The 24,557-nt window shown below is 40.4% G+C and overlaps 1 protein-coding gene and 1 long non-coding RNA gene across 3 annotated transcripts; one reads left to right on the forward strand and one right to left on the reverse strand.

The window, feature by feature from the left end:
• Positions 1 to 7,823: 7,823 nt before the first annotated feature.
• LOC122046245 lies at positions 7,824 to 10,635 on the forward strand. Its single transcript, XR_006130206.1, has 2 exons — positions 7,824 to 7,936; positions 10,171 to 10,635. It is a non-coding gene; the product is annotated as an uncharacterized LOC122046245 (long non-coding RNA).
• LOC122046244 (putative aminoacrylate hydrolase RutD) lies at positions 8,327 to 13,961 on the reverse strand. 2 transcript variants are annotated; one of them, XM_042606856.1, is made up of 10 exons: positions 13,711 to 13,961; positions 13,414 to 13,624; positions 12,931 to 13,013; positions 12,650 to 12,750; positions 11,816 to 11,911; positions 11,660 to 11,713; positions 11,199 to 11,347; positions 10,997 to 11,114; positions 8,864 to 8,957; positions 8,327 to 8,766 (listed from the first exon to the last, which is right to left on the reverse strand). In XM_042606856.1, the coding sequence occupies exons 1-10, from the start codon at positions 13,793 to 13,795 to the stop codon at positions 8,561 to 8,563; spliced, it is 1,197 nt and encodes a 398-aa protein (XP_042462790.1). In that variant the 5' UTR covers positions 13,796 to 13,961; the 3' UTR covers positions 8,327 to 8,560. The 2 variants fall into 2 exon arrangements, with proteins under 2 accessions (XP_042462790.1, XP_042462791.1); XM_042606857.1 differs by lacking the exon at positions 8,327 to 8,766 and having other exon boundaries at positions 8,930 to 8,991.
• Between the last annotated feature and the right edge of the window lie 10,596 nt (positions 13,962 to 24,557).

A 24,557-nucleotide genomic window follows, 5' to 3' on the forward strand; every position in this document is an offset into this window, starting at 1 on the left:
AGATCGATCAACGCTTTGTCCCGAACTTCGCTAGCTACTGATCGTGCTCTGATCGGTCGTGGGGACCGATCAGGGTATGGCATGATCGGTCTGCTGACCGATCAGGGCTTATTGAGTGCGGTTCCTTACACTCTGCCGACCGATCAGGATATCGCCTGATCGGTCTTGCAGACCGATCAGGCTCCATGCTGATCGGTCCCCAGACCGATCAGTAAGCTCACAGAATCGATGCGTGCCTTCTGTTTGTTATCTGATCGGTCAGCAGACCGATCAAATACACAAGCGTATCACTGGATCGGTCTGGTAACCGATCCAGAGCTTGGTTTTTGCCCAAACCAAGTCCCAAACCTTCCAAACCAATATCCGGTCAACCTTGACCTATTGGTACATCATGCTTAGCATCCGGTCACTCCCTTGACCTGCTAAGACTCTCCACTAAGTGTCCGGTCAATCCCTTTGACCCACTTGGACTTTCCTCTTCGTGCCAAGTATCCGATCACTCCCTTGATCTACTTGGACTTCCCAACACCAGATGTCCGATCACCCTTGATCCATCTGGATTTTCCCTTGCCCGGCTTAACTCACCAGGACTTTCACCTAGCTTCACTCACTAGGGTTTTCACCTGGCTTCACTCACCAGGATTTCCAATCTGCCTGGCTTCACTCACCAGGACTTTCCCTTGCCTGACTTCACTCACCAGGACTTTCCCGAATGCCTGGCTTCACTCACCAGAACTTCCCGAATGTCTGGCTTCACTCACCAGGACTTTCACCTTCACCTACCTTCACTCACTAGGATTTTCACCTGGCTTCACTCACCAGGATTTTTCGACTGCCTGGCTTCACTCACCAGGACTTTTCCCTGCGCCAAACTCCCTGTTTGGACTTTTCCCGTGCCAAGTCTCCATACTTGGACTTTTCCAGTGCCAAGTCTCCATACTTGGACTTTTCACCGAATCAGGTCAACCTTGACCTACGGTTGCACCAACAATCTCCCAAACATCTATTCTTGTCAAACATCAAGAATAGAACTTCTCTTCTCGTCAAACATCGTCAAACATCAAAACACAACTCGAGTCAGGTCAACTCGAGTCAGGTCAACCAGGTCAACCTTGACCTAAGGTTGCACCAACAATCTCCCCCTTTTTGATGTTTGACAAAATCTAAAATCAAGTTAGGTTAACCCGATAACCTAACTTAGGTTTTCCAATGTTCTTCCTTGAACATTCTTCCAAAACCTACACTCTCCCCCCTTGGGACATCTCTCCCCCTTTTTGACACACATCAAAAAGAGGGAATCAAGGTCAAAAGTTTCTTCCTAATGAAAGTCCCATACCTTTCATTGAAACCCTTAATTTCCCCCTTGATACTAAACTCAACACTCAACTTAGTGACAATCCCATATCACTAATCCTCAAAAGTCTTAAGGAGTAAAAAAAAAGTCCCCCTAAAAGTCAACTCCCCCTTGACAATTAGTTAAGACTCCCCCTAAAGGTCAACTCCCCCTTGACCATTGCACCAACAATGTCTTGGAGAGTTTCAAACCTTTAGAAACCCGAAACTCAACTCCCACAACTGAAATTTCAGACCACAGTCGAAATTCAGCAAATTCAGCACGCCTGATCGGTCACCGGACCGATCAGGACCCCTCTGGATCGGTCCCCAGACCGATCCAGCCTTCCCTGGATCGGTCCAGTGACCGATCCAGCCTTGGACAGACTCAAGTTCTGATTTCCTTCTCCCGAAATTCAGAAACTCACAACAAATTTCAGAAAATTCCAAAAATTATAAAATTTTGAGGATATATTCCTCATAACATATACTATCAAGGAAAAATAGTTTTCTATGAAAATAACTTTCATTTTCAAATCTTGATACAAAGTTTGAAAAGTTTTGAAATAGCTCAAAGTTTCAAAAACTTTGTATCACTTTGTTCAATGATGAATGCTATCACTAGAAAAGCTTCATCAAGGTTTTTCAAATCAATTTCAAAATGATTTTAAACCTTTTAATTTAGGACCATAATCTTAGGGCTAAATGTACATGACTTGTATATAAGCTTTCCCTATGATCCCCCAATTTTGAATTAGGTTCATCTAGGTACAAGAACTATGCACCTTGATCCTAACTCATCATCCTAATATCTCACACACATCTAAGGTGTATCAAACACATTCAAGTCAATTTTGATGTGAGATATGGGTTTAGGTCAACTTAGGCTAAGTTCTCATGCATTTTCTAAACACCAATTTGATCTCAATATCAAAATGTGCTTTTATCCTTAAATCAATTTCATTGATTATTAATGCAAGAGATGATGACATGGCATGAAATAATATCATAAATGAAAACATGTGTCAATGTCATGATGTCATGGCATAAAGTATGAAACTTAACTAAAGCATGACATATAAAGAACCTAAGCTTTATCATGACATATCAAATGATAAAATTAAACATGATGTCATGACATGTGAGGGCAAATAATCATGACAAGATTTAGCATGAATAAGACATACCTAGATTACCTATCTAAGTATCCTTAGCCTTAGCTAATACTTAAGCTTTAACCCTTGATTGCCCTAATATGCCAAAATCCTAATTTTGACACTTCTTGAACTCTAGATTCATCCATGCCACTTAAAGATCAAATTTATCCTCAAATCTTGGCATGTTTCATTTTTCCTCAAGAGTTCTCTAGATTTTCCCAAATTGTGCCAATTGAAATTAACATCATCATTTTCCATGATGGCACATTTTACTCTTCCAAGGAGTAAATATTCCATTTCATTTTCAAAGGTTCCCAAAAACCTTGAAAATGCTCCTTGAGCGTCAATTTCCTCAAAGTTGGGTTAACTACCCTTCTAATCGGAGTTGACACTCTCTAACCCATCTATGGGGTAGAGAAGATGCTCCTAGGAACCCAATACCTATTTGAGCTCATTGGGTTCACTAAATATTCACTAGGGATAACTTCCCTAGCAACCCTCCTAATGACCCTCTTAGGCTTTAAAGCCTTGGTCATTTGGGACTCATCAAGATCAACTCTAGGGGTGACTCCCCTTGTGACCTTGGTGATGGTCTTCCTAGCCCTAGATTTTGTTCCATAATCGAATGGAACATTATGATAAGTGGGCTTGACCACTTGGGACTTAGGTTTGTGACCCAAACCTTTCTTGTCCTTGGACATTGGTTTTTGACCCTTAAACCCTAGAGATGACTTCTCCAAGTTCTTAAGAGCCTTTTCCAAAGTATCAAGTCTTGACCTCAAGACTTGATTCTCCTTCTCTAATACCTCAAGTTTTAATTTGTCATTGTTCTTTGAGGCATTCCTAGGCATATGTCTAGTTGATTTGGGATTCCTACCTAGGTTTTCCTTAGCCTTAGATGAGTTAATTCTAGGGTTGACTTTCCTAGTATTATCCTTATCTAGGCTTACATGTTTGGCTCCTAAGCACATATATTGATTCCTAAGATTATCATGCTTATCATTCTTGACAATTGCAATAAAACTACTAGCATGAGTCTTATTATTATTGCAAGAATGTGCCTTAAATGTTACCTTAGGGTTTGCCTTAGCTCCCCCTATCGACGTGCTCGGTCTCTTGTCCTTGTGAGATTGCCTCCCCCTCGGACATTGACTCCTATAGTGTCCCCGTTGCTTGCATTGGAAGCACACCACGTGCTCCTTGCCCTTGCGTTTTGGGACTCCGACTTCCTTGATCTTTGGCGCCGGTGGAGTCTTCTTAGTATTCTTTGGACATTTACTCTTGTAATGTCCAAATTCCCTACACTCGAAACACATTATATGCAATTTACTTGAACTTAAAGTGTTTGAGTTACCTAGGGTTGAGGATGGATGTATGCTCTCTTCTTCATCCCTCCCGGAGGTAGAAGCTTCTTCTTCGTGCTCCGATCTTGAAGAAGAACTCACCTCCTCTTCTTCTTTAGATGTTGAGTAGCCCTCAACTTCTAATTCCTCACCTCCACGATGTGAGCTACTTGGCTCACTAGGCTCCTCTTCATGGCTTGAAGTGGGGCTCTCCTCATGGAGTTTGGCCAAGTTGTTCCACAACTCCTTGGCATTATTGTATCCTCCTATCTTACACAAAATATCATTAGGTAAAGAAAACTCAATGATTTTCGTTACCTCATCATTGATGGTTGATTGGTGGATTTGCTCCTTGGTCCACTCCTTCTTCTCTAGGGTTTCTCCTTTCTTGTCCATAGGAGGCTTGAAACCTAATTGAACACAACTCCAATTTTCAAGGTTAGTCATAAGAAAATACCTCATTCTTTCCTTCCAATACGCGAAGTCGCAGCACTCGTAGAAGGGTGGAAACGTGATGTCTTCTCCGAGTCGATCCATTCTCTAGCTTGTGCTCCTCCGGGTGTTAATCCGACGAAGAACAACCTTGCTCTGATACCACTTGTAAGGATCCTTCGTACGGAGGCTAGAGAGGGGGGTGTGAATAGCCGACCCCAAATCGTCGTTTCTTTCTACAAAACGTGTTAGCGCAGCGGAAAATAAACACAGAAACGAAAGGGAAAGAAGACAAACCTCAAACAAACCGATGTAACGAGGTTCGAAGATGATACTCCTACTCCTCGGCGTGTCCGTAAGGTGGACGAGCCCTATCAATCCGTCGGTGGATGAGTCCCCGGAGAACCGGCTAATAAATGCTCTTTGTGGGTGGAGAAACCTCGCCACAATACTTGTAACAACAAGAAGGAGTACAACAGATACAAGAAAGCAAAAGACAATATGAAACACTTGCTTGCCTTTCTTGTTGACTGGAGTGATGAAGCAGCAGCTTCACACCAGCAGCAGCTGACGAGAATCCAGTCGAGAAGCTCACACGAAGCTTCAGCTGCGAGGAGCTCAGCAAAGCTCTGATAGCAGGTAAGAGCAGAAGCTCTAGAGCACAAGAACAGAAGTTCTAAGGAGGAAGCAATGGCAGCAACGAAGCCCTGTAGCTTCTTTTATACCTGCGAAGAAAAACACGAAGGAATATAGCCGTTGCGTCGCAACGACTAGTGCCCTGATCGGTCCACAGACCGATCAGGAGTGTGCCTGATCGGTCCACAGATCAATCAGCGCTTTGTCCCGAACTTCGCTAGCTACTGATCGTGCTCTGATCGGTCGTGGGGACCGATCAGGGTATGGCCTGATCGATCTGCTGACCGATCAGGGTATGGCCTGATCGGTCTGCTGACCGATCAGGGCTTATTGAGTGCGGTTCCTCACACTCCTCAAGATCGTCACCTGATCGGTCGGCAGACCGATCAGGATATCGCCTGATCGGTCTTGCAGACCGATCAGGCTCATGCTGATCGGTCCCCAGACCGATCAGTAAGATCACAGAATCGATGCGTGCCTTCTGTTTGTTATCTGATCTGTCAGCAGACCGATCAAATACACAAGCGTATCACTGGATCGGTCTGGTGACCAATCCAGAGCTTGGTTTTTGCCCAAACCAAGTCCCAAACCTTCCAAACCAATATCCGGTCAACCTTAACCTATTGGTACATCATGCTTAGCATCCGGTCACTCCCTTGACCTGCTAAGACTCCCCACCAAGTGTCCGGTCAATCCCTTTGACCCACTTGGACTTTCCTCTTCGTGCCAAGTATCCGATCACTCCCTTGATCTACTTGGACTTCCCAACACCAGATGTCCGATCACCCTTGATTCATCTGGATTTTCCCTTGCCCACCGGGACTTTCACCTAGCTTCACTCACTAGGGTTTTCACCTGGCTTCACTCACCAGGATTTCCAATCTGCCTGGCTTCACTCACCAGGACTTTCCCTTGCCTGGCTTCACTCACCAGGACTTTCCCGAATGCCTGGCTTCACTCACCAGGACTTCCCGAATGCCTGGCTTTACTCACCAGGACTTTCACCTTCACCTAGCTTCACTCACTAGGATTTTCACCTGGCTTCACTCACCAGGATTTTCCGACTGCCTGGCTTCACTCACCAGGACTTTTCCCTGCGCCAAACTCCCTGTTTGGACTTTTCCCGTGCCAAGTCTCCATACTTGGACTTTTCCAGTGTCAAGTCTCCATACTTGGACTTTTCACCGAATCAGGTCAACCAGATCAACCTTGACCTACGGTTGCACCAACAATCTCCCAAACATCTATTCTTGTCAAACATCAAGAATAGAACTTCTCTTCTCGTCAAACATCGTCAAACATCAAAACACAACTCGAGTCAGGTCAACTCGAGTCAGGTCAACCAGGTCAACCTTGACCTAAGGTTGCACCAACAAACGCCACGTGGAGGTTGATAGGTAAAAGTTCAACCAGGGGTTTGTCCAAGCGGATAAAGATTGGGGCGACCGGCCGAACGTTCCGAATGGAAGCGAAGACACCCCAGCGGGGAGTAAGGGTTCTGACGCTCATGTTGAACAGGGTTGTATGGCCGAGCGGGTAACCCGCTCGGCCGAAGGCATAAAGTAGTAATACTACGAACAGTCTCTACAGAGCACACAGTCGGACGTGGGGGACTGCCGACCGGCCGGACGCTCGGAATGGGGTGAGAAGAGACAAAAGGACAAGGGAACATCCTCTGACAGCGGGTATGTTCAACGACCAGGCCATACGCAGGATCTTACGACAGAGGGTTCTGCTGTCCCATCATAGATGTGCTCGGACTGTAGCAGTATGGTGTCAGGTAAGCTCTTTTGACAAGCCCATACTGAGGTATGGCTAGTGGACACGTATTCACCTCGGTATATGTGCGTGAGCCTCTTCACAGCTCTATATAAGGAGTCTCACACTTCGCCGGAGGTACGCATTCTCCCGTATTCAAAGCCACTTCTGTATTTCCTCTTGCCTAACTTGAGCGTCGGAGGGTCGTCACCGGGAACCCCTCCCCGGCCCGACTTCTTTACAGGTTCGCCAGAGGTCCACACGACTGGTCGGAGATCTACGTCAGTTCTTCAGAGAGCGTCACGTGCTCAGCGTCCGTTGATTCAGCATTCGGACAGGATGACTTATGTTTGGTTCGAATTGCAGAAGCTATAGTTAAAGCCTCTAAATGATTAATTATGCATCTTACTTCAAATCTTAATTATGGTGTACTATACCTTTAGTTCTTAGGTTTTATCTTTTTTTGTACCCTTTATGTTTGGTTCGAATGTCAATTGAGTTCCAGGACTACGGTACAGACCTGCTAAACTATTAAATCAACCTGGGCATTTTAAATTTATCGTAATGATTAATGAATTTTTTTATAAGATTAAATAGATCGTATTCAGAATTAATCAATTTAAAAAACTTGAATACTTAAATTATATTAAAAACAAACCAACAAAGAAATAGATAAGTCATAAGTCCTTGTCACTATAGTTCACGTGTTATATTTATCAATTCCTAAACAAACAATTGTTCAATGATATAGTTTTGTCTTTGAAGAGATAAGTCCAAATATGAAATCCTAGCGGTAAAAGACAAGTCGAAGAACAGATTTTTTTTAATATTTTTTTCTTTTTCTTTGTCGTTCCTATTCTTCTCAGTTACCTCTTTTTTTTTTTTATTTCCCTTGTTTTATTTTAAGAAAAAATAGATTTGTTTTTAATCGATTGATGTAATTTTGACTTCTAAAATAAATAAGTTATTGATTTAATCGAGATTTACTCCCTCCTATTAAATGTTGATATAATACAAAAAATGATTCTCAACACGTTTTCTAAATACCGATAAAAATCTTCCCAACGCCGTCAAAAGAACCCCGTGTAAAACGGAAATGGAATCTACTGTAGGAATATTCTCATTCGCGCTCGGCATTATCCCTTCGCGAAGGAATATCCTCCCCCTTGTCATTCCTTTTCTTCCTTATTCCACCTCAAACATGTTAAAATCTCTCTCTGGATACATTTTGCTCCTCCTCGTCACACACATCTTGGTGATTCCTCGCATCCTCGCAAGGTTCTCTTTATTTTGAGTCTCATGTTTTTTTTTACCCTCATTTTTCTCTGCAGAAATGTGATTTTTTTTTGTTGTTGTTAAATAATGTTTTTGAGATGGTTAACCAATAATCAATTTAGTTAGTAATTGTTTGTCCATAGATTTTGAGAGTGTTCCAGATCGTTGTTTGCTGTTAATTATACTGAGAACTGAAGCCCTCTTTTGGGGACTAAAGTGAGGCAGATAATTGTATTGCTTATGCAAAGGTGATAGAAAGTCTTACTGATCCAACTGGTGCAACTTTTAGCTAATCCAAACCTCGAATCGAATGGTTTTGTCACTTGTAGATTCACTGAAATATTCGTTAAGGATCATGATCATACATAGAATCAAGGTAATGCAATATTGTCATAAGGCCAATGGTATTTATTAGCTATGCAATTCAGAATGGTCACCGGTACAATAAATGAGAAGAAAAAACACAGGAAATTATAGCACAAGAACAGAGTTCACTTTTGGAACACAAATTAATGAAGTATCCTGTCACTGTTTCTTTGCGTGTTGTTATTTGTTGTATGATGATCCCTGAAACATAAGCTTCTGCTGTGAAGGAAATGTTTGGGTCAATGAGTTTATGTATTTACCTCATGGATTGGAGGCTGTAACTCTGGCCGGTTTCATGGTTCTAAGAATGCTCCTCATGTGCTCATATGCAATCATGAAGAAGCCAAGGAAATAGAGAAAACTGAGTTGTATCTTTCCTAGAAAGTTATAAACTGTTAGCAGATTGCTCGCCGAGCTGTTTCCATTATTCCTTGTGGATGATTTTGTTCCCAAGATTGACCATCGTGCTAAGAAAGTAAACCACATCTTATTCAGTAACAAGGGAAACAACTAATATATATATATATGGAGTTACGGATGCAATTTGCAATGTGCTGCACTTACCGCCAAAAGTCTGACTCTCTGGCAACCAGGACCACTCTTGAGGATTAAGCTTGCTTTTTGATGCGATTACCAATTCCCTCAGAGCTTGGTTAACCTGATTGAACAGTCTTCAGCTATCTATTGAATGTCTGGTAAAATTGAGAGAGGTAAAGTGGTAAACTCCATTTCAGTTTGCAGTTCTAAGTTCATTTGACTTCTAAACACTAGAAAAGAAATTAAGGGGGTGGATCCTCTATGATTTGTAGTTGTTTTCCTTTGCACTCACCCTCCCCCTTCTTTCCAGATTTAATGGTAAAGAGAGTCAATGAAAAGGAACTAACAGTTGGTAAGTATTTGGATAAAAAGGGGTGGATGAAAGAAGGCAAGTTATGTTTGGTTTTGTTCCAATGTAGAGCGTGATAAAAAGCTCTACGTGAACTAGACAGTTGGATTACCCTTGTCTTTAGATTTTTCTATTACTATATATCAATGCCTGGTAAATCTTCTTTGGCACATCAGCCAACATTTAGTGTGTGGCACACTATCTATTCTCATGGGTTTTAATGTTATTTTACGGGTTATTTACCCCATAGAAATCTCAAGGGAAGGAAAGGAGAATTTCAATTACGAGGAACTCTTCATCGGTTACCCCAATAGAAATACTGCAGAGAGGAATTTTGAACATTCTTTTAACAAAACTGGATCCACCTAAAATAAAGGGATGCAATACTGCAGCAATAGGAATGGGATAAAATCTCAGTTTTATCCTTGTTTCATAGCCCTCCTAGGTGATGATACTCTGTTGTCCTCCTAGGTAGCACCAACGACCAGATCTGTTGATGGGTGACCATAAGATCTTAGAGTGAAAGAGCTCAAACAGAGGTTTTCCAACAAGATCTAATCGGGGTTCAAGGTGAGGACTAGACCAAAGTCAACAGTAAACATGGTCAGGCTTGAGGAGATGGCAGGTGCCACGGGCACAAAACGACTATGGGCTTAGAGAAGATTAGGCAATGGCTCAACAAGGCTCAAGTGTGCTATGCTTGAGGCACCAACTAGAGTGTGGTGGGCTAGGCTTGGAGGTGATGACAAACACGGCCAAGCTCAGAGGAGATGAGAATCTTTTTACCTTTTTGTGCATAGGCTTGTGATGGGACTGAGATGGCCCAATCGGTCGGATTTACCTTAGTGTGAAATTTATAAATTACTAGATAATAAAATACGTTTAGATGGCAGTTTATTTTACTAAAAGAATAACAAACATTGAATTCTAACTATTTGTGGAGTTCTTTTAGCAATTTATGCCTATTTGCCTTTTGTATGGATAGGAGATCAAGAATTAATTCTTGAAGTTTAAGAGAGCCTTCAGTCCTACCCAAAGCAGTAAAGTCATCTTTGCATTTGATATTTATTTGTGAAGGAGATACAAATAGAATGATGCAAGGGAGAGAGGGAATGTGGAGAGAAGAGTAGAAGATTCTCTCAAGATGAAGGGAAGAAGAGACAGTATTCAGATAAGTAGCCAGGTCAGTTCCTTCATAAACTCTTTACCCCTTTCAACCAAAATGGTCAATGAAGGCTATGGCAAAAAGTAGCCAATGAATCCTTGCTTGCATCGTTCCTTAAATCTATTTGTCTAAGTAAACAGGGAGAGAGGTAATTATTTTGTTCCTTCAGTAAAACGCTAGAGATGTAGGATTAGCTGTGATATCATGTTAAGTCTAAAAGAGAGTTTCATCCAATCAAACTAGAAACACTTAGATGGGATAGGATCTATTGATATTAAACATAAACATATATGCAAAAGTCTTAAAAATTTATCACTATCGAATTAAAGAATAGAGTTTTTTTATTCATCTTTTTCATTGAGCTGTTTTGACATGTCTTCTTTCAGCAGCAATGCCTCGGCAACCAACATCCTACATGTCTCTTCTTGCTTAACACAAGCCATGATGAATTTCTCATTCACTAATATCTATTTTGTAGTTGGAATAATACTACAGCAACCGATACTGTTACTGACCAGGCATGAAAGATTATGATCCACTAACAAATAATCGACATTTAAATTTCAATCAAGACATCGGATAATTATTGATCAAATATTAACACTAAATTAATGATTCGACAAGATAGTAAAGCCTCAAACTATACCTCATCTGGCCTTTCATGGCTGACCAGGTGTGCACCATGAAGTTCGACCATTCTGGCAACAGGTTGAAGTTTCTCGGCAAGGTTCCTTGCGTGATTTACTTGAGCAATAATGTCATGCCTAACGTAGAAAAATCAACATTGATGCCTAATTATTTCCACGTTTTTATTAAAAAAAAAATGAGTGTATATGATCAATCCCAACCTTCCATGGATGATTGATATCAGAAATCCAGTTGATCTAATTCTCTCCAGCTCTTTTGGTGTCATTTTATGATTCCAGCAAGCATTAACTTGGCCTTCAAAGCCATGGTTCGATTGCATTCCACTTGATGATATATTCTTTACATATTCCTGGATAGCAAAAGTTTCAGAGAGTTGTGAAAATGCAAGTTGAAGTTAATTTTGTTGGAGACGTATAAGTAAAAAGATCAAAATAAGCCCACGTTGTTGGAAGAGATACAAATTCACTTTAAAAATAGATGCTGACAATTGCATAATCGTGGTTCCAAACAGTTTCAGTCTTAGAATTCAAATAATCAGTGCATTTTTCATTAAAAAAACTAAAAATGGAAAAGACAAAGGACTTATGGACATAATGTTGATATACAATCCGGTAAAACTACTTGAAACCAAAACAAAAACAAAAACAAAAAAAACACTTACTTTGTAAAGGATATCCCTTCTTCTGCATGATCCAACATGTTCGTCAAGATATTCCTACATTTTAAGAAAAATGAAGACAGTTAAGTACGGACTAGTGATTCAAAGTGGATGGGGAGACTAAAGATAAAAAAAAACAGAGTCGTAATTATTATTAACCGTTGTGTAATGAGTTTCCAAGTCAACAATAGCTCTTTGCTCTGGAGTTCTTGCGCTTAAGAAACGAAACGCGAGGGATATCATTTGGCGATCAATCTGCATTTAATAAAAAGAACAGGTTTCTGATTAATTGATGCGTGCGACCACATAAGAATCTTGAAAAATAGGTGCATCTATAAATCTATGGTTCCATAGAATAATTGTCATGGAAGAACTTAATATCCTTATCTGAGCTTGCGGCAATCAATACTACTTTCCTGCATAATTGATGATGGATCCGGAAAAGGATACCATTATGAAGATCACAAGTCTAAGAATTCTTCAATGAATCATTGTAATTCATGAAATAGTAAGATTTTAGATTATCATTGCATGACGTTCAACCATAAGCACTAAACTTGACACTAATATGAATGAAGAATGCCTAGTTCTTGATTCAAACTTAATAAATTACTCCAGCTAAGCGTGTCTAGCACGAGTGAATTTGGAATAGGGTCATTCAAATATTTTCACCATACAAAAACTAAGAAACTGATATTGTACAGGAAGATCAACTACCAGTACACACCTTTCCTTTCCACAAAGCTTGATTAGAAATCAGCATATGATGCCAAAAGCATTGTCGCTTTCTTGGCCAAAATGGAAATTAGGTTGAAATAACAAAATCTATAACCAACATTCGCCCATTGAGGGTCTTAAAGAAAATTTACAAGGATAGTTCCAACAGTAAAATCTTCGAGCTAGTCTACTGCATGCAAGGACAAGTTTCAGTTCGAGTTTAAAACAAGATCTGATTTACATATCCTTTTCAAGATTAATAGACTTAGAAGCTACCTTCGGAAAGCACTCAAAACCACCTCCTGTGACATTGAGCAAGGCCAAGGAGCTTATTCTACCAGGCGCTAGAGCTGCCAATTTGCAAGCTATCATTCCTCCTGATTACAATCGGAACATGTTGTAATAAAATGTGAGGGTTTAGAATTACTTATTTGATCTTTCCCCAGAAAAAAGACGAAATCTTAGCACTGAATGAATTATGAAGAGCCTTTATAAATAAGGAAAATTCCGGCAGTTTGTTACTTCACCTCCAAAAAAATTGATAGAAGGAAACTCACCCATTGAATGACCGAACACATGAGCTCTTTTCCAGCTTAAATGATCCAATAGAGCAAGGGCATCTCTTGCCATTATAGTAGTTCTGCAATCCAATGAAAATTTGCGTTTAGAGTACATTATCTATAGAATCAAACGGCAAACAACTCCAAAGATAGTTCATATGAAAAATAACCAGATAAATACGAGAAAATTCGAAGAATGATCTCACATTGATGGTATTGTTACAAATACATAACAAGCTTCGGTAGTCTACGGCATTGCAAATTTGTCTATGGAGCTAACCTCGAAAACTTGTAGAAATCTATGTTATCTAGACGGTTAGTCCTTAAACAAACAAAAGTATTAAATAAAATTCCAAAATGGCCGGACTTTGAAAAACTGGAGAAAAAGGGGAAATTTTGATATTCCTGATGCCAAAAATGGGGAAAGGGCACAAATCAACCACATAGTAAGAAGAAGATAAAAACTAAGAGGCGTCGTACGTGTATTCAGATTTGTGACTAGGCACAGAGCTCCGACCCATCCCACGGTTATCGAAGCAGCACAGCTCGATCCCATCCTGTACCTCCTCCTCATCGGCTGGTTCCAATCCACGATCGTCAGAAGTCACCGCCGGCAAGTCGTCGTTCGCCTCCACCGCTCCCGTCAACCCCTTAATCTGGGGCTCCCACGAATCATGCGTCCCCGCCAATCCTAAATCCAATCGGAGAACGCAAATCAAAACCCATTCTCCGAAACAGAGTTCCCGATCCCTCGACAAGAAATTCCAAAATACAAACCGATAATTAGGAGAACCTTGGTGCTGCCATGGCCAAACCTCTTGTAAAAAATCCGAACCCCATTCTCGCAGTCGCAGTAAGGCATCTCCTCACTTCGATTCCGCGAAACAAATATCCCTCTAAAATCGGAACACTCGATCTTCAAAATCACGAAAAAAGAATTAATAAAGAAGAAAAAAAAGAAGAAGAAAATTGATCGAAAAGAACGCGGATCGCGAGAAAAATGGGAGGGAGGAAAAGGGCATCGCCGCGGAGGTATCCTATTTATGGGAGGAGAAATTGCAAGTAGATGAACTTGAAATGGTCTCCAGAGGTGGACACGTGTGCGGATGCGGACGAAACGTGGACATGTCAAGTGGGAAGGTTCGTGGCGGGAAGAGCACGAGTCAAAGATGGATGCTGTGGGCAATCCGATCGCCGAACTCGCGACGTGGACCGTCGGTGTGTCGGCGCTCGCAATCAAAGCCGTCCGTTATTCATCATTTTATTTGGCCATGTTGGGTGAGGAACATGCGGGATTCTTTATATGGATAATGTTACATAAATGCTGACCAAAGAAATTATCAATTAATTTTAAAAATCAATTTATGAATATATTTTTTTAAACAGGTTGGCAGCAACAAATGAAGTCATCTTAGTAGCTCTTCCTGAAAAATCCCATATACGCGGGAAAAAAATAAATTAGGGATATTTTATTCTAATGCAATAGTCCTTTATATAGAAAAATTAGGTAGCCAATGAGGTACTTTGTATGAGAAGATCAAGTACCCGTCACTATCTCGTGTAGACTATAAAACTGCGTCAATCTTCTTCATTTATATGAAAAGTCAATCTTCTACATTAATATGAAAGCAAACGAGTGAGCAAGTGAGAGAGGTGGATACCATATATATACTAAGAAAGATTGTTAATAGAAAAATTAAGTAAACGTGTTTGAAAGTGGAGAAGATGGAGTGTTGGTTAGGGGGTGATATCGAGGTGGTTTGGATGTTGACTGTGTAAAAATTGTGAGCTGAAATAAGGTGCTGCGCAATAAAAATAGATATTGGGAGAATGAAGTATTAGTCATCGGACTAGAGAAGGGGTCCCTAGTGTAGACACTCCGATGCTTAAGTTAGAACAATAACTGAGCGAAAATGGAGAAGAAAATGAACAATAGATATATGTTATCACCTCGTAAAACATCTCTAGCCAACGGAGAGAACCCTTTTTTATACTGTCTCTTAAAACCTCTGCATTAATGAGGCGATAGAGAATATCTAGTGTCAGAGTATGTCAAGTGGTGGAGTATGTATGACAGCTTTTCTATATGCGGATGAAGGCTTCATTGCATGTATATGTTAGAGTAATGACATATTCTCTGACAAGTTGTTACGATTTTCTGATAATGTTGTCTCCTAGAAAGAGTTTGACTGACTCTTTAGCTGACCAGGAATATACTAGGAATCGTGCTCCGGAAAAGTGGAGAGTTGAGCCCCTAAGGTTTGACCGGCATTGAGGTCGACCGAGTTTATGATGAAAACCTTACATTGAAGTAGGGAGTAGGGCCCCATAAATCTGATCGGCATTGGGCCGATTAACTGTAAGTTGAGAGTCTTGTATATGGAGAAATGGGGAGCAGAGTCCCATAAATCTAACCGACACTGGAGCCAGGCGGATGTAAGTTGAGAGCCTTACATTTAGAAATAGGGAATTGGGCCTCATAAGTCCGACAGATTCTAGGGCAAGGCAAATGTAAGTTGAGAGCCTTGAATTTGGAGAAATGAGAAGCTGAGCCCCGTAAGTCCAATCGGCGCTGGGGATGGGTAGATGTAAGTTAGGGATTCGGCATCCGCTCAGACAATATGTCTAGTCGTACTTTATATCGGAATTTTATCTTGCACTCGGCTGCTATATTTGAATATAGAGTTTGGTCCAACCGAGTTATGTGCCTAGCGTGTTTGATCGACCCTTTGGTCCGATCGGCCAGAGCATTTGACAGTGACACTGAACTTATTTCGGCATTGCATTGATATGACTCGAGATTATTTGACCCTTCTTGACTTTGACCATTACATCATCCGACTTTCTTAACGTCAAACCAATTTCGGGGGTCTCACCTTACTCGCTGTATCACTAGCCTCCCCTCCAAGACTATTCGAAAGAGGTTTCAAGCTCGACTGACTATATATTTATGATCTTTAGTGTCATCGGCTTGGACGCTTGGTCCTATTTTTGCCATTCGAGTTTTATGCTAGGAGTATTGCCCATTCGAATAGTTTGCAGTTGTGATAGGAGTTGAGAACAGGCGTGAGAGCAAACCCACATATAACTCAGTCGATCAACACAAGAGTCTGAAATGTAGACGCAAGAGCATGCTCGCTTATAACTCTATCGAATAGCACGAGAGTCTGGGACATAGGCACGAGGGCAGGCTCACTTATAACTCGGCCGAATGGTGTGAGAGTCTGGGACTTGGGTGCGAGAGCAGGCTCGCTTATAACTCGTTCGGATGACATAAGAGTCCCGAATGGGCGCAAGAGCAAGCTCACTTATAACTCGACTGGATGGCACGAGAGTCTGGGACGGGCACGAGGGTAGACTCGCTTATAATTCAGCCGAGCAGCAAGAGAGTTTAGGATAGACGCGAGGGCAGACTCATTTTTAACTCAGTTGAGCATAGGGGTATAATCGAGCTGAGCCGAGCCGAGTCGAACTTTTGAATGTTTGAGTTTGACTCATTTATAATCGAGCCGAGCTCGAGCCTTATTTAACGAAGATATTCATGGCTCACGAGTTTATTCGAGTTTTTATCGATCCCAAACGAACTTAATAAATATAAATTATAAATTTAAATATTCATTAAAAATTAAATTATATATTTAGAGAAAATTATAATATTCTTATTAAAATTTATAATTTTATTCTAATAAATAAATTTAATATATTTATCTATATATTTTATAAGTAGAGTGTAAAATCTATAAATTCAATATCAAAACTATTATTTTTTTAATTTAAAAGTTGATTCATGAGCTTAACAAACATGTTCACGAGCTAACGAGCTGAATATTGTAAAGCTTGAGCTTGATTTGTTTATCTTAACGAGCCTCATTAAATGAGCTTTTATCGAATCGAGCTTCAAATATATCATGAGCGGTTTGGTTCATTTACACCCGTAGCTGAGCAGCACGTGAATTTAGGACGGATGTGAGAGCAGACTTGCTTATAATTCCTTCGAACGACACGAGAGTCTGGGGCATAGACACGAGGGCAGACTTATAACTCAGCTGAATGACGCGAGAGTCTGGGACTTGGGTGCCAGAGTAAGCTCGCTTATAACTGTTAGAGTGTATATTAAAAGCCTAGCTTTTTTAAACATTTATTTTTGAAATAAAAGAATCACATTGGTCAAATGTTTACATTTATTTGTTAAGTGTAGTTGTTCAATTAATTTATATTGTAGATAACATAGTGTGTGGTGTCACACACAGAAGATCATGTTATCAGTTCTTTATAAATTATAAACAGTTGCTCACGACTAAGATGGAAAGGAACAAACCATTGGAATAGTCGTAGTGTAATTAGGTATTAGTTTATCTTGACTAATAAATTACACTAGTACACTCTAAGTGTATTGAGTAGGACCATTTTAGGTAAGTTCTTTTTATACTGACTTAATAAAAGAACTAGACCTTAGTTATTATGGAAGTGTGTGCTCTTAATCCTAATATAATAACAAGCATATATATTTAATATTTATTTCTTTAACTTATCAAAGGGTGAGATTTAGCTCGATAAATCAATAGGCCCGATAAGTTGGGAAATGATATTACTTATAGTATGTGTTATTGATTATAGAAGGAAACTGTGCCCTAGTAATCTAGCTTGAGAATGTCCCTAAGAGGAGCTCATAAGGATTGTCATGTTAAACCCTGTAGGTAGACTTAGTTCGACATGACAAAGAGGTTGAGTGGTACTACTTTTGGACTAAGATATTAATTAAAGTGAATTGTCAGTAGCTCAATTAAATTAATGGACATTCGATATCTTAAACACAGGGAGATTAACACACTCATGATAAGAAGGAGCCCATAATGTAATTTGGGATTGATGCGGTAGTGTAATAATAACTCTCTAGTGGAATGAGTTATTATTGATGAACTTGAGTTGTGTGTTCGGGGCGAACACGGGATACTCAAGCTCGTCGGAAGGCCAAAACTAATTTCTCCTCTAGGTCCCTGTCGTAGCCTCATTAAAGCCTCAAGTACATCCATATAAAGCCCATCTTGGTGTCCAAGAGGGGGTCGACCTATGGCTTGGTGACCAAACCATAGGGGTCGGCCGCCACTTACTTCTCAAAGGGGGCCGGCCCTTTGCTTGGTGCCCAAGCAAGAAGGGGACGACCACTATAATTCAAACTACGAGGGGTGTTTTGAATTTTTAAAATCTTCTCTTTGTAGATAAACTACAAGTTTAAAAGAAGGATTTTAAATTTACAAAACTTTCCTTATTTGAATTTGGCCACATGGTTTAAAAGAAAGTTTTAAAACTTTAAAACTTTCTTTTTTTAACCATCCTCATGGTTGTTGAAAAAAAAGGAAGGGAGTTTTAAATTTGAAACATTTTATTTTTTGTAACCATGTTAAAAAAGGAAATTTTAGAAGAGAAGTTTTAAAATTTAAAATTTGATTTTAATTTTTAAAACTTTCCCTTTTTAACATCCACTTTAGGAAATTGAAAGAGAGGTTGTAAAATTTTATAAGAGCTTTTCTTCATTGCTTATAAATTTTTTACAAGAATTATTTTCTTCCTTTTAAGGGGCCGACCACCCTTGCTTGGTGCCCAAGCAAGGGGTCGGCCAATCAATGATTGAATCAATCAAAAGGAAGGAAAAGGAAAAATAAAAGGGGAAAAGGAAAAAACAAGAGGAAGATTTTAATTTTTGTAAAAATCTTTTCCTTATTTGCCTTGGGCAAGTAATATAAAAGAAGGGGAGGGGAGGCCTCATGAGATCAATTTTTATTCTCTTGTTGGAGCTGTTTGTTGGTGCAATATCCCTCAGGTCAAGGTTGACCTGGTTGACCAAGCTTGAGTCTTGGTTTGAGTTTCGATGTTTGACAATGCAGTTGTTCATTTGGGGAGATTGTTTGGTGTAATTCCGCTCTGATCAGGGTCTGATCAGGTTGGTTGAAGAAGAGTCAAGTAGGTCAAGGTTGACCAGATACTTGACTGGGGAGTCCTAACTGGGATGTTAGGCAGTAAGGAAATCTTGGTGAGTGAAGCTAAGTGAAAGCCCTGGTGAGTGAAGTCAGGCAGATGGAAAGTCCTAGTGAGTGAAGCTAGGCAGTATGAAAATCTTGGTGAGTGAAGCCAAGTGAAAGCCCTGGTGAGTAAAGCCAGGCAGGGGAAAATCTTGGTGAGTGAAGCCAGGTGAAAGTCCTAGTGAGTGAAACTAGGCAGAAAAAAAATCCTGGTGAGTGAAGCCAAGTGAAAGACCTAGTGAGTGAAGCTAGGCAGAGAGAAAATCCTAGTGAGTGAAGCCAGGTGAAAGTCCTAGTGAGTGAAGCTAGGCAGTTGGAAGTCCTGATGAGTGAAGCCAGGCAGATGAGAAGTCCTGGTGAGTGAAGCCAGACACGGGGAAAATCTAGATGGATCAAGGCTGATCGGACATCTGGTGTTGGGAAGTCCAAGTAGGTCAAAGGATTGACTGGATGCTTGGCACTGGGAAATCCAGATGGGTCAAGGCTGACCAGACATCTGGTGAAAGTCCAAGTAGGTCAAAGGGATTGACCGGATACTTGGCACGAGGAAGAAAAGTCCAAGTAGGTCAAGGGAGTGACCGAATACTTGGCATAATGAGGAAAAGTCCAAGTGGGTCAAAGGGATTGACCAGACACTTGGTGAGGGAGTTCTAGCAAGTCAAGGGTGACCGGATGCTAGGCATGATGAACCAACAGGTCATGGATTGACCGGATGTTAGTTTGGGGGCTTTGGAACTTGGTTTTGGGCAAAAACCAGCAGCTGGATCGATTGGCTGGAGCCCAATCGATCGATCGATCGATTGGGGTGTCCCCGCGAGAAGCCTTCGTCCCAATCGATCAGTGGATCGATTGGGAGGAAGTCGCGAGCGCACAGAATGCCTCTGGATCGATCAGCTGATCGATCCAGAGGTCCCAATCGATCAGTGGATCGATTGGGAAGGTGCGTTTTGTCGTGATAAGCCCTGGATCGATCAGCCGATCAATCCAGGCAAATTCCGAGAGCACAGAGGCGCTCTGGATCGATCCGTTGATCGATCCAATGCCTCCCCGATAGATTGGGAGCAATCCAATCGATCGGGATCTGACAGTTGGCGTCGTATTAAGCTGCAGGCGCTCGATTCCTTCGACAGACCTTCCAAGTGCTTACACGATTCATCTCAGATCTCCACCAGCGACTCCACAGCATCTCTTGAGGTTCAGATCGCCAGTTCTTGAAGGATCTTGGAGAGACATCCAAGTCAAGAGGCGAGAACGCAAGAAGAAGGAAAAGCTAGGGTTAGGGTTTTTAGCTGTAAAACCTGTAAGATTTCTTGTATTTGTTGTTCCCTTTGCTTTCTTCTTGTATTGAGAGTATTGTAGGACTTCTCCACCTTTAGTAGTTACCATAAAGGAGTGTTATTCATAGTGGAGGGTGTGTGAGTGTGTGGATCCTTGGATTAGTCACCTCCTTTGGAGGTGGATACCAAGTAAATCTACTTGTTAGCGTTGTGTGAGTTGTTTCTTGTTCATTTCGCTGCACATCGTCGAAGAAACAAGCAACGCGGACCACTAGCACGCGACGAGCTATTCACCCCCCTCTAACTACATTTCGGTTCCAACAAGTGGTATCAGAGCGAGGTTGCTCTTCACCGGAATCATCGCCGGAAGGGGTAAACAAAACAAGCAAAGCTAGAGGGTGAAGAAGTTGGAGCAATTCATCAAAGTCAACGAATTCAAGAAGCTCAACTTTAAGATGCAATTCCAAGATGGACTTGGATTTGACACAAGGGTGGCTCCACCATACGTTTCAACAAGCTTCGATCTTTGGAAATCAAGGATCGAGAATTTCTTAATGGTGGAGATAGAGCAATGGTTTGCTCTTATGGAAGGCCTCGAAGTTCCAAAGAATTCAAAGGGCAAAGTCCTCAAGAAAAATAAATGGAGCAAAGAGCAGATTCAAAGGAGCGAGACAAATGATAAAGTGACCAAGCTTTTGGTCAACTTATTGCCTAGCCACATTTTGGCTCAAATTGGAGAGTTCAAGGATGCCAAGGAGCTATGGAGCAAATTGACATCAATTCATGAGATCTCCTCCACTGTACTGAATCAAGAGGAATCCAAAGAGGGCCACTCATTGGAGCAAGACCAAGAGGAGGACTCCGAAGTTGAGAGATGCTCAATTTCCGAAGAAGAAGTCCAAGAAGAAGCTTCATCTTCGAGGGAATGCAATGAAGGGAACAAGGAGGGGGCATACTCCTTATTCCATGTACAAGATGATGAAGCCTCCACCTCTAGGATTGAGGGGGAGCAATCTTCATTGACACCGGATCAAGAGCAAGAAGAATCTTCTACATCCAGGTCAAGAAAAGAAGTGGAGGAAGAAGCTTCCACCTCCACCAATCAAGATAAATCTAATGGAGGAGCATCATTATCGGATCAAGAGGAAGCCTCTACCTCCGGATCCAAAGGAGAATGTGCCACCCCTACACAAGAAGGTATAAATAGTCCAATTTATAATAAAAATCATATTATATATTTTGAGTGTAGGAAGAATGGGCACTACAAGAGCAAGTGTCCCAACTTGGCCAAGAAGAAGGGTCAAGTGGCACCCAAGGGTAAGGAGAAGCCCAAGGAGACCATCCCCGGAACAAAAAGAAGCAAGGAGCACATTGTGTGCTTTTTGTGCAATCAAAAGGGACATTACCGGATTCAATGTCCCAAGGGGAAGAAGGTGGTCAAGGCTCAAGGAGGAAGCTCAATTCAAGGGGGAGCCTCCAAGGTAAAAAGAAAGGTAACTTTTATTGAGCCTACCCCTTTAAATTATGGTAAAAAGCATGATAGTACTAACCTATATCATTTTAATGTTATTTACCATGAAAATAGGAGGCATGATAAAGTTAAGGAAAATCATGTAGCTTTTCATGCTAAAACCTCTCAACCTAGGTTTAGAAAGGTAGATAGGAATTTAGACAAGAACCCTAAGGATTCTAGGTATTTGCCTAAGAAAAAGAAAAATCAAGATTTTAGTAAAAAATCTAAGGTTGAGAAATTATGGAAGGAAAATAAAGTCTTGAGGTCAAGACTTGACAAATTAGAGAGGACTCTTAGAAAAATCACAAATATGACACAAGGGTCCAAGAGTCAAAACCTAGGTCTAAAAGCATCAAAGTCATCCAATGGTTATAAGGGTTTGGGATACAAACCTAAAACCAAGAAGGATGTAATTTCTTATCATAAGGTTCCATATAACTATGGAACCAACCCTAGGCCTAGTGGGCAAGCCAAAAATACTAGGGAAGTCAACCCTAAGAGTATTTTTGCAACAAATGTGACTAAGACTTCTAAGAAGTCTAAGAAAGTCACTAAGAATGTCACAAGAGAAGAAATCCCTAGGGTTGACCAAGAAAATGTGACCAAGGCTTCTAAGAAGCCAAATAAGGTCACTAGGAAGGTATCTAGGGAAGTTATCCCTAGTGAATACCTAGAGCATCCAAAGAGCACCAATAAGTTTTGGGTTCCTATGAGCATTTTCTCTACCCCATAGATGGATTACAGAGTGTCAACTCTAAGAAGAAGGATAGTTAACCCAACTTTGAAAAATTGACACTCAAGGAGCATTTTCAAGGTTATTATTAACCTTTGAAAGTGAAATAGATTTATCATTTACTCTTTGGAAGAGTAAAATGCGCCTAATCCCGAATATATTGATTTTAATCTTAAAATGGCACAATTTGGGAAAACATAAGAAATACCAAGTTGGGATTTTGGTATTTTCTTAGTGCTACTCTTGTGGAAAAATGAAATATGCCAACATTTGAGGGATAAGATTAATTTCAATTGTCATAAGTTAATCAAGAGAACTAGAAATGCCAATTTAGGGTTTGACATTTTCTTGGAGCGTTTAGAGGACAATCTAGATTTAAGTTTTAACTTAGCTAAGGGTTAAGGATACTTAGGTAGGTAATCTAGGTATTTTATTTATGCTAAACCTTGCCATGATTTGCTTGCCCATCAAATGCCATGACATCATGATTATTTTTGCATTCATACTTTATGATGAAAAAAAAATACAAAAATATCATGTCATGCATTCATACATCATGTAGTTATAGGAATCTTTCTTTTGAAAGCTATTTCATTTTGATGTATGCCATAACATATCATGCATTATTTTTAATTCCTTAAAATTAAGGACAAATGACATTTATCAACTTGTATCAACAAGTGATCTTTGTAACAAGTGGTACAAGTGTGTCAACAAGTGACATCCTAGGTGGATGGTCAATATCCACAAAATGCCTAGATAGATATGCATGATCCCTAGATTAGGGCAAAACCAAGTTTTACATCTCACAAAGACCTATAAGATGACTTGTATGTGTTTTTGTGCACATTAGATACAAGTGAGATGTTAGGATGATGAACAAAACTCAACATGCTGATTTAGTGCATTTCCTTGAGTTTTAAGTTCATCAAAACACATAGTTATGTGTTTTCCCATCATTGGGAAAGCTAATGTACAAGTCATGTGCATTAAGCCCAAGGAACATGGTGGGATATTGGTTTTGAAAATGTTTTTAAAATGATTTTGGAAAACCTTGGTGAAGGCTATCTTTTGATAGTACTCATCATTGAATAGTTAGGCACAAACTAGAAGAAAACACTAAAGTTTTTGTAAGTTTTCAAGTTTGTATCAATCTTTGAAAATATGATGTATTTTCATAGAAAACTATTTTTCCATGATAAAGTATACCCTAAATAATGTCTACACGAATTTTCACGATTTTTGAAATTTAGTAGATTTTTCTAGGGGTTTCTGAAATTGAATTTCAGCAATTTCATGTCTCCAATCGATCAGTGGATCGATTGGAGTGCCTTAATCGATGGGGCGATCGATTGAGAAGGCATTTCTCACGAGCAGAAGCTCACTGGATCGATCATTGGATCGATCCAAGCATACTGAATCGATCAGTGGATCGATTCAGAAGGGTTCAATCGATTGGAACCCAACTCTAATCGATCGAAGTTGCTGATTTTGGCTGGTAAAGCTTGATTTCAGAATTTTTGAGCCATGGTTAGTCTAGGTAACCATTCCAAACCTTCAAAATATATTTGTATACATAAAAAGGGTATTTTCATGTTGAAAATAAGGATGGATTGGTTAAGGGAGACTAAATTGAAGTTTAGGTTGAGGTTTGATTCAAATATTGAATATTTGAACCTTAAAACTTCTAATTTGGGTTTCCTAAAGGTTTAGGGATTCCAAGTCATTGTTAGTGCAATGACAAAAGTTACCACCATGTCTTTAGGGGGAGGGACTCTTTAAAGACATGAAAACTATTTTTTCATGAACCTTGAAAGGTGGTTAACCTTCTTTTCAGAACATGCTCAAGGTTGAGCGTTTGAACTTTAACGGGGAGTGGATATCCTCATTGTTCAAGTGGTTTAAGTTAAAAATGCTCAGGGATGGGCATTTGACTACATTAATGGGAGAATGTAGGGCTAAGAATAATGAAGGGTATGAGACTTTCATTATCGTATTGATCACAATGAGTGAAGTTGTGAACAACGATGAGCAACTCTTCATGGGGAGAGTCTCAAAGGAGAGAGTTTTCAACAAGTGAA

Source organism: Zingiber officinale, chromosome 2B (genome assembly GCF_018446385.1).
Source record: "Zingiber officinale cultivar Zhangliang chromosome 2B, Zo_v1.1, whole genome shotgun sequence".
Taxonomy (NCBI): Eukaryota; Viridiplantae; Streptophyta; class Magnoliopsida; order Zingiberales; family Zingiberaceae; genus Zingiber; species Zingiber officinale.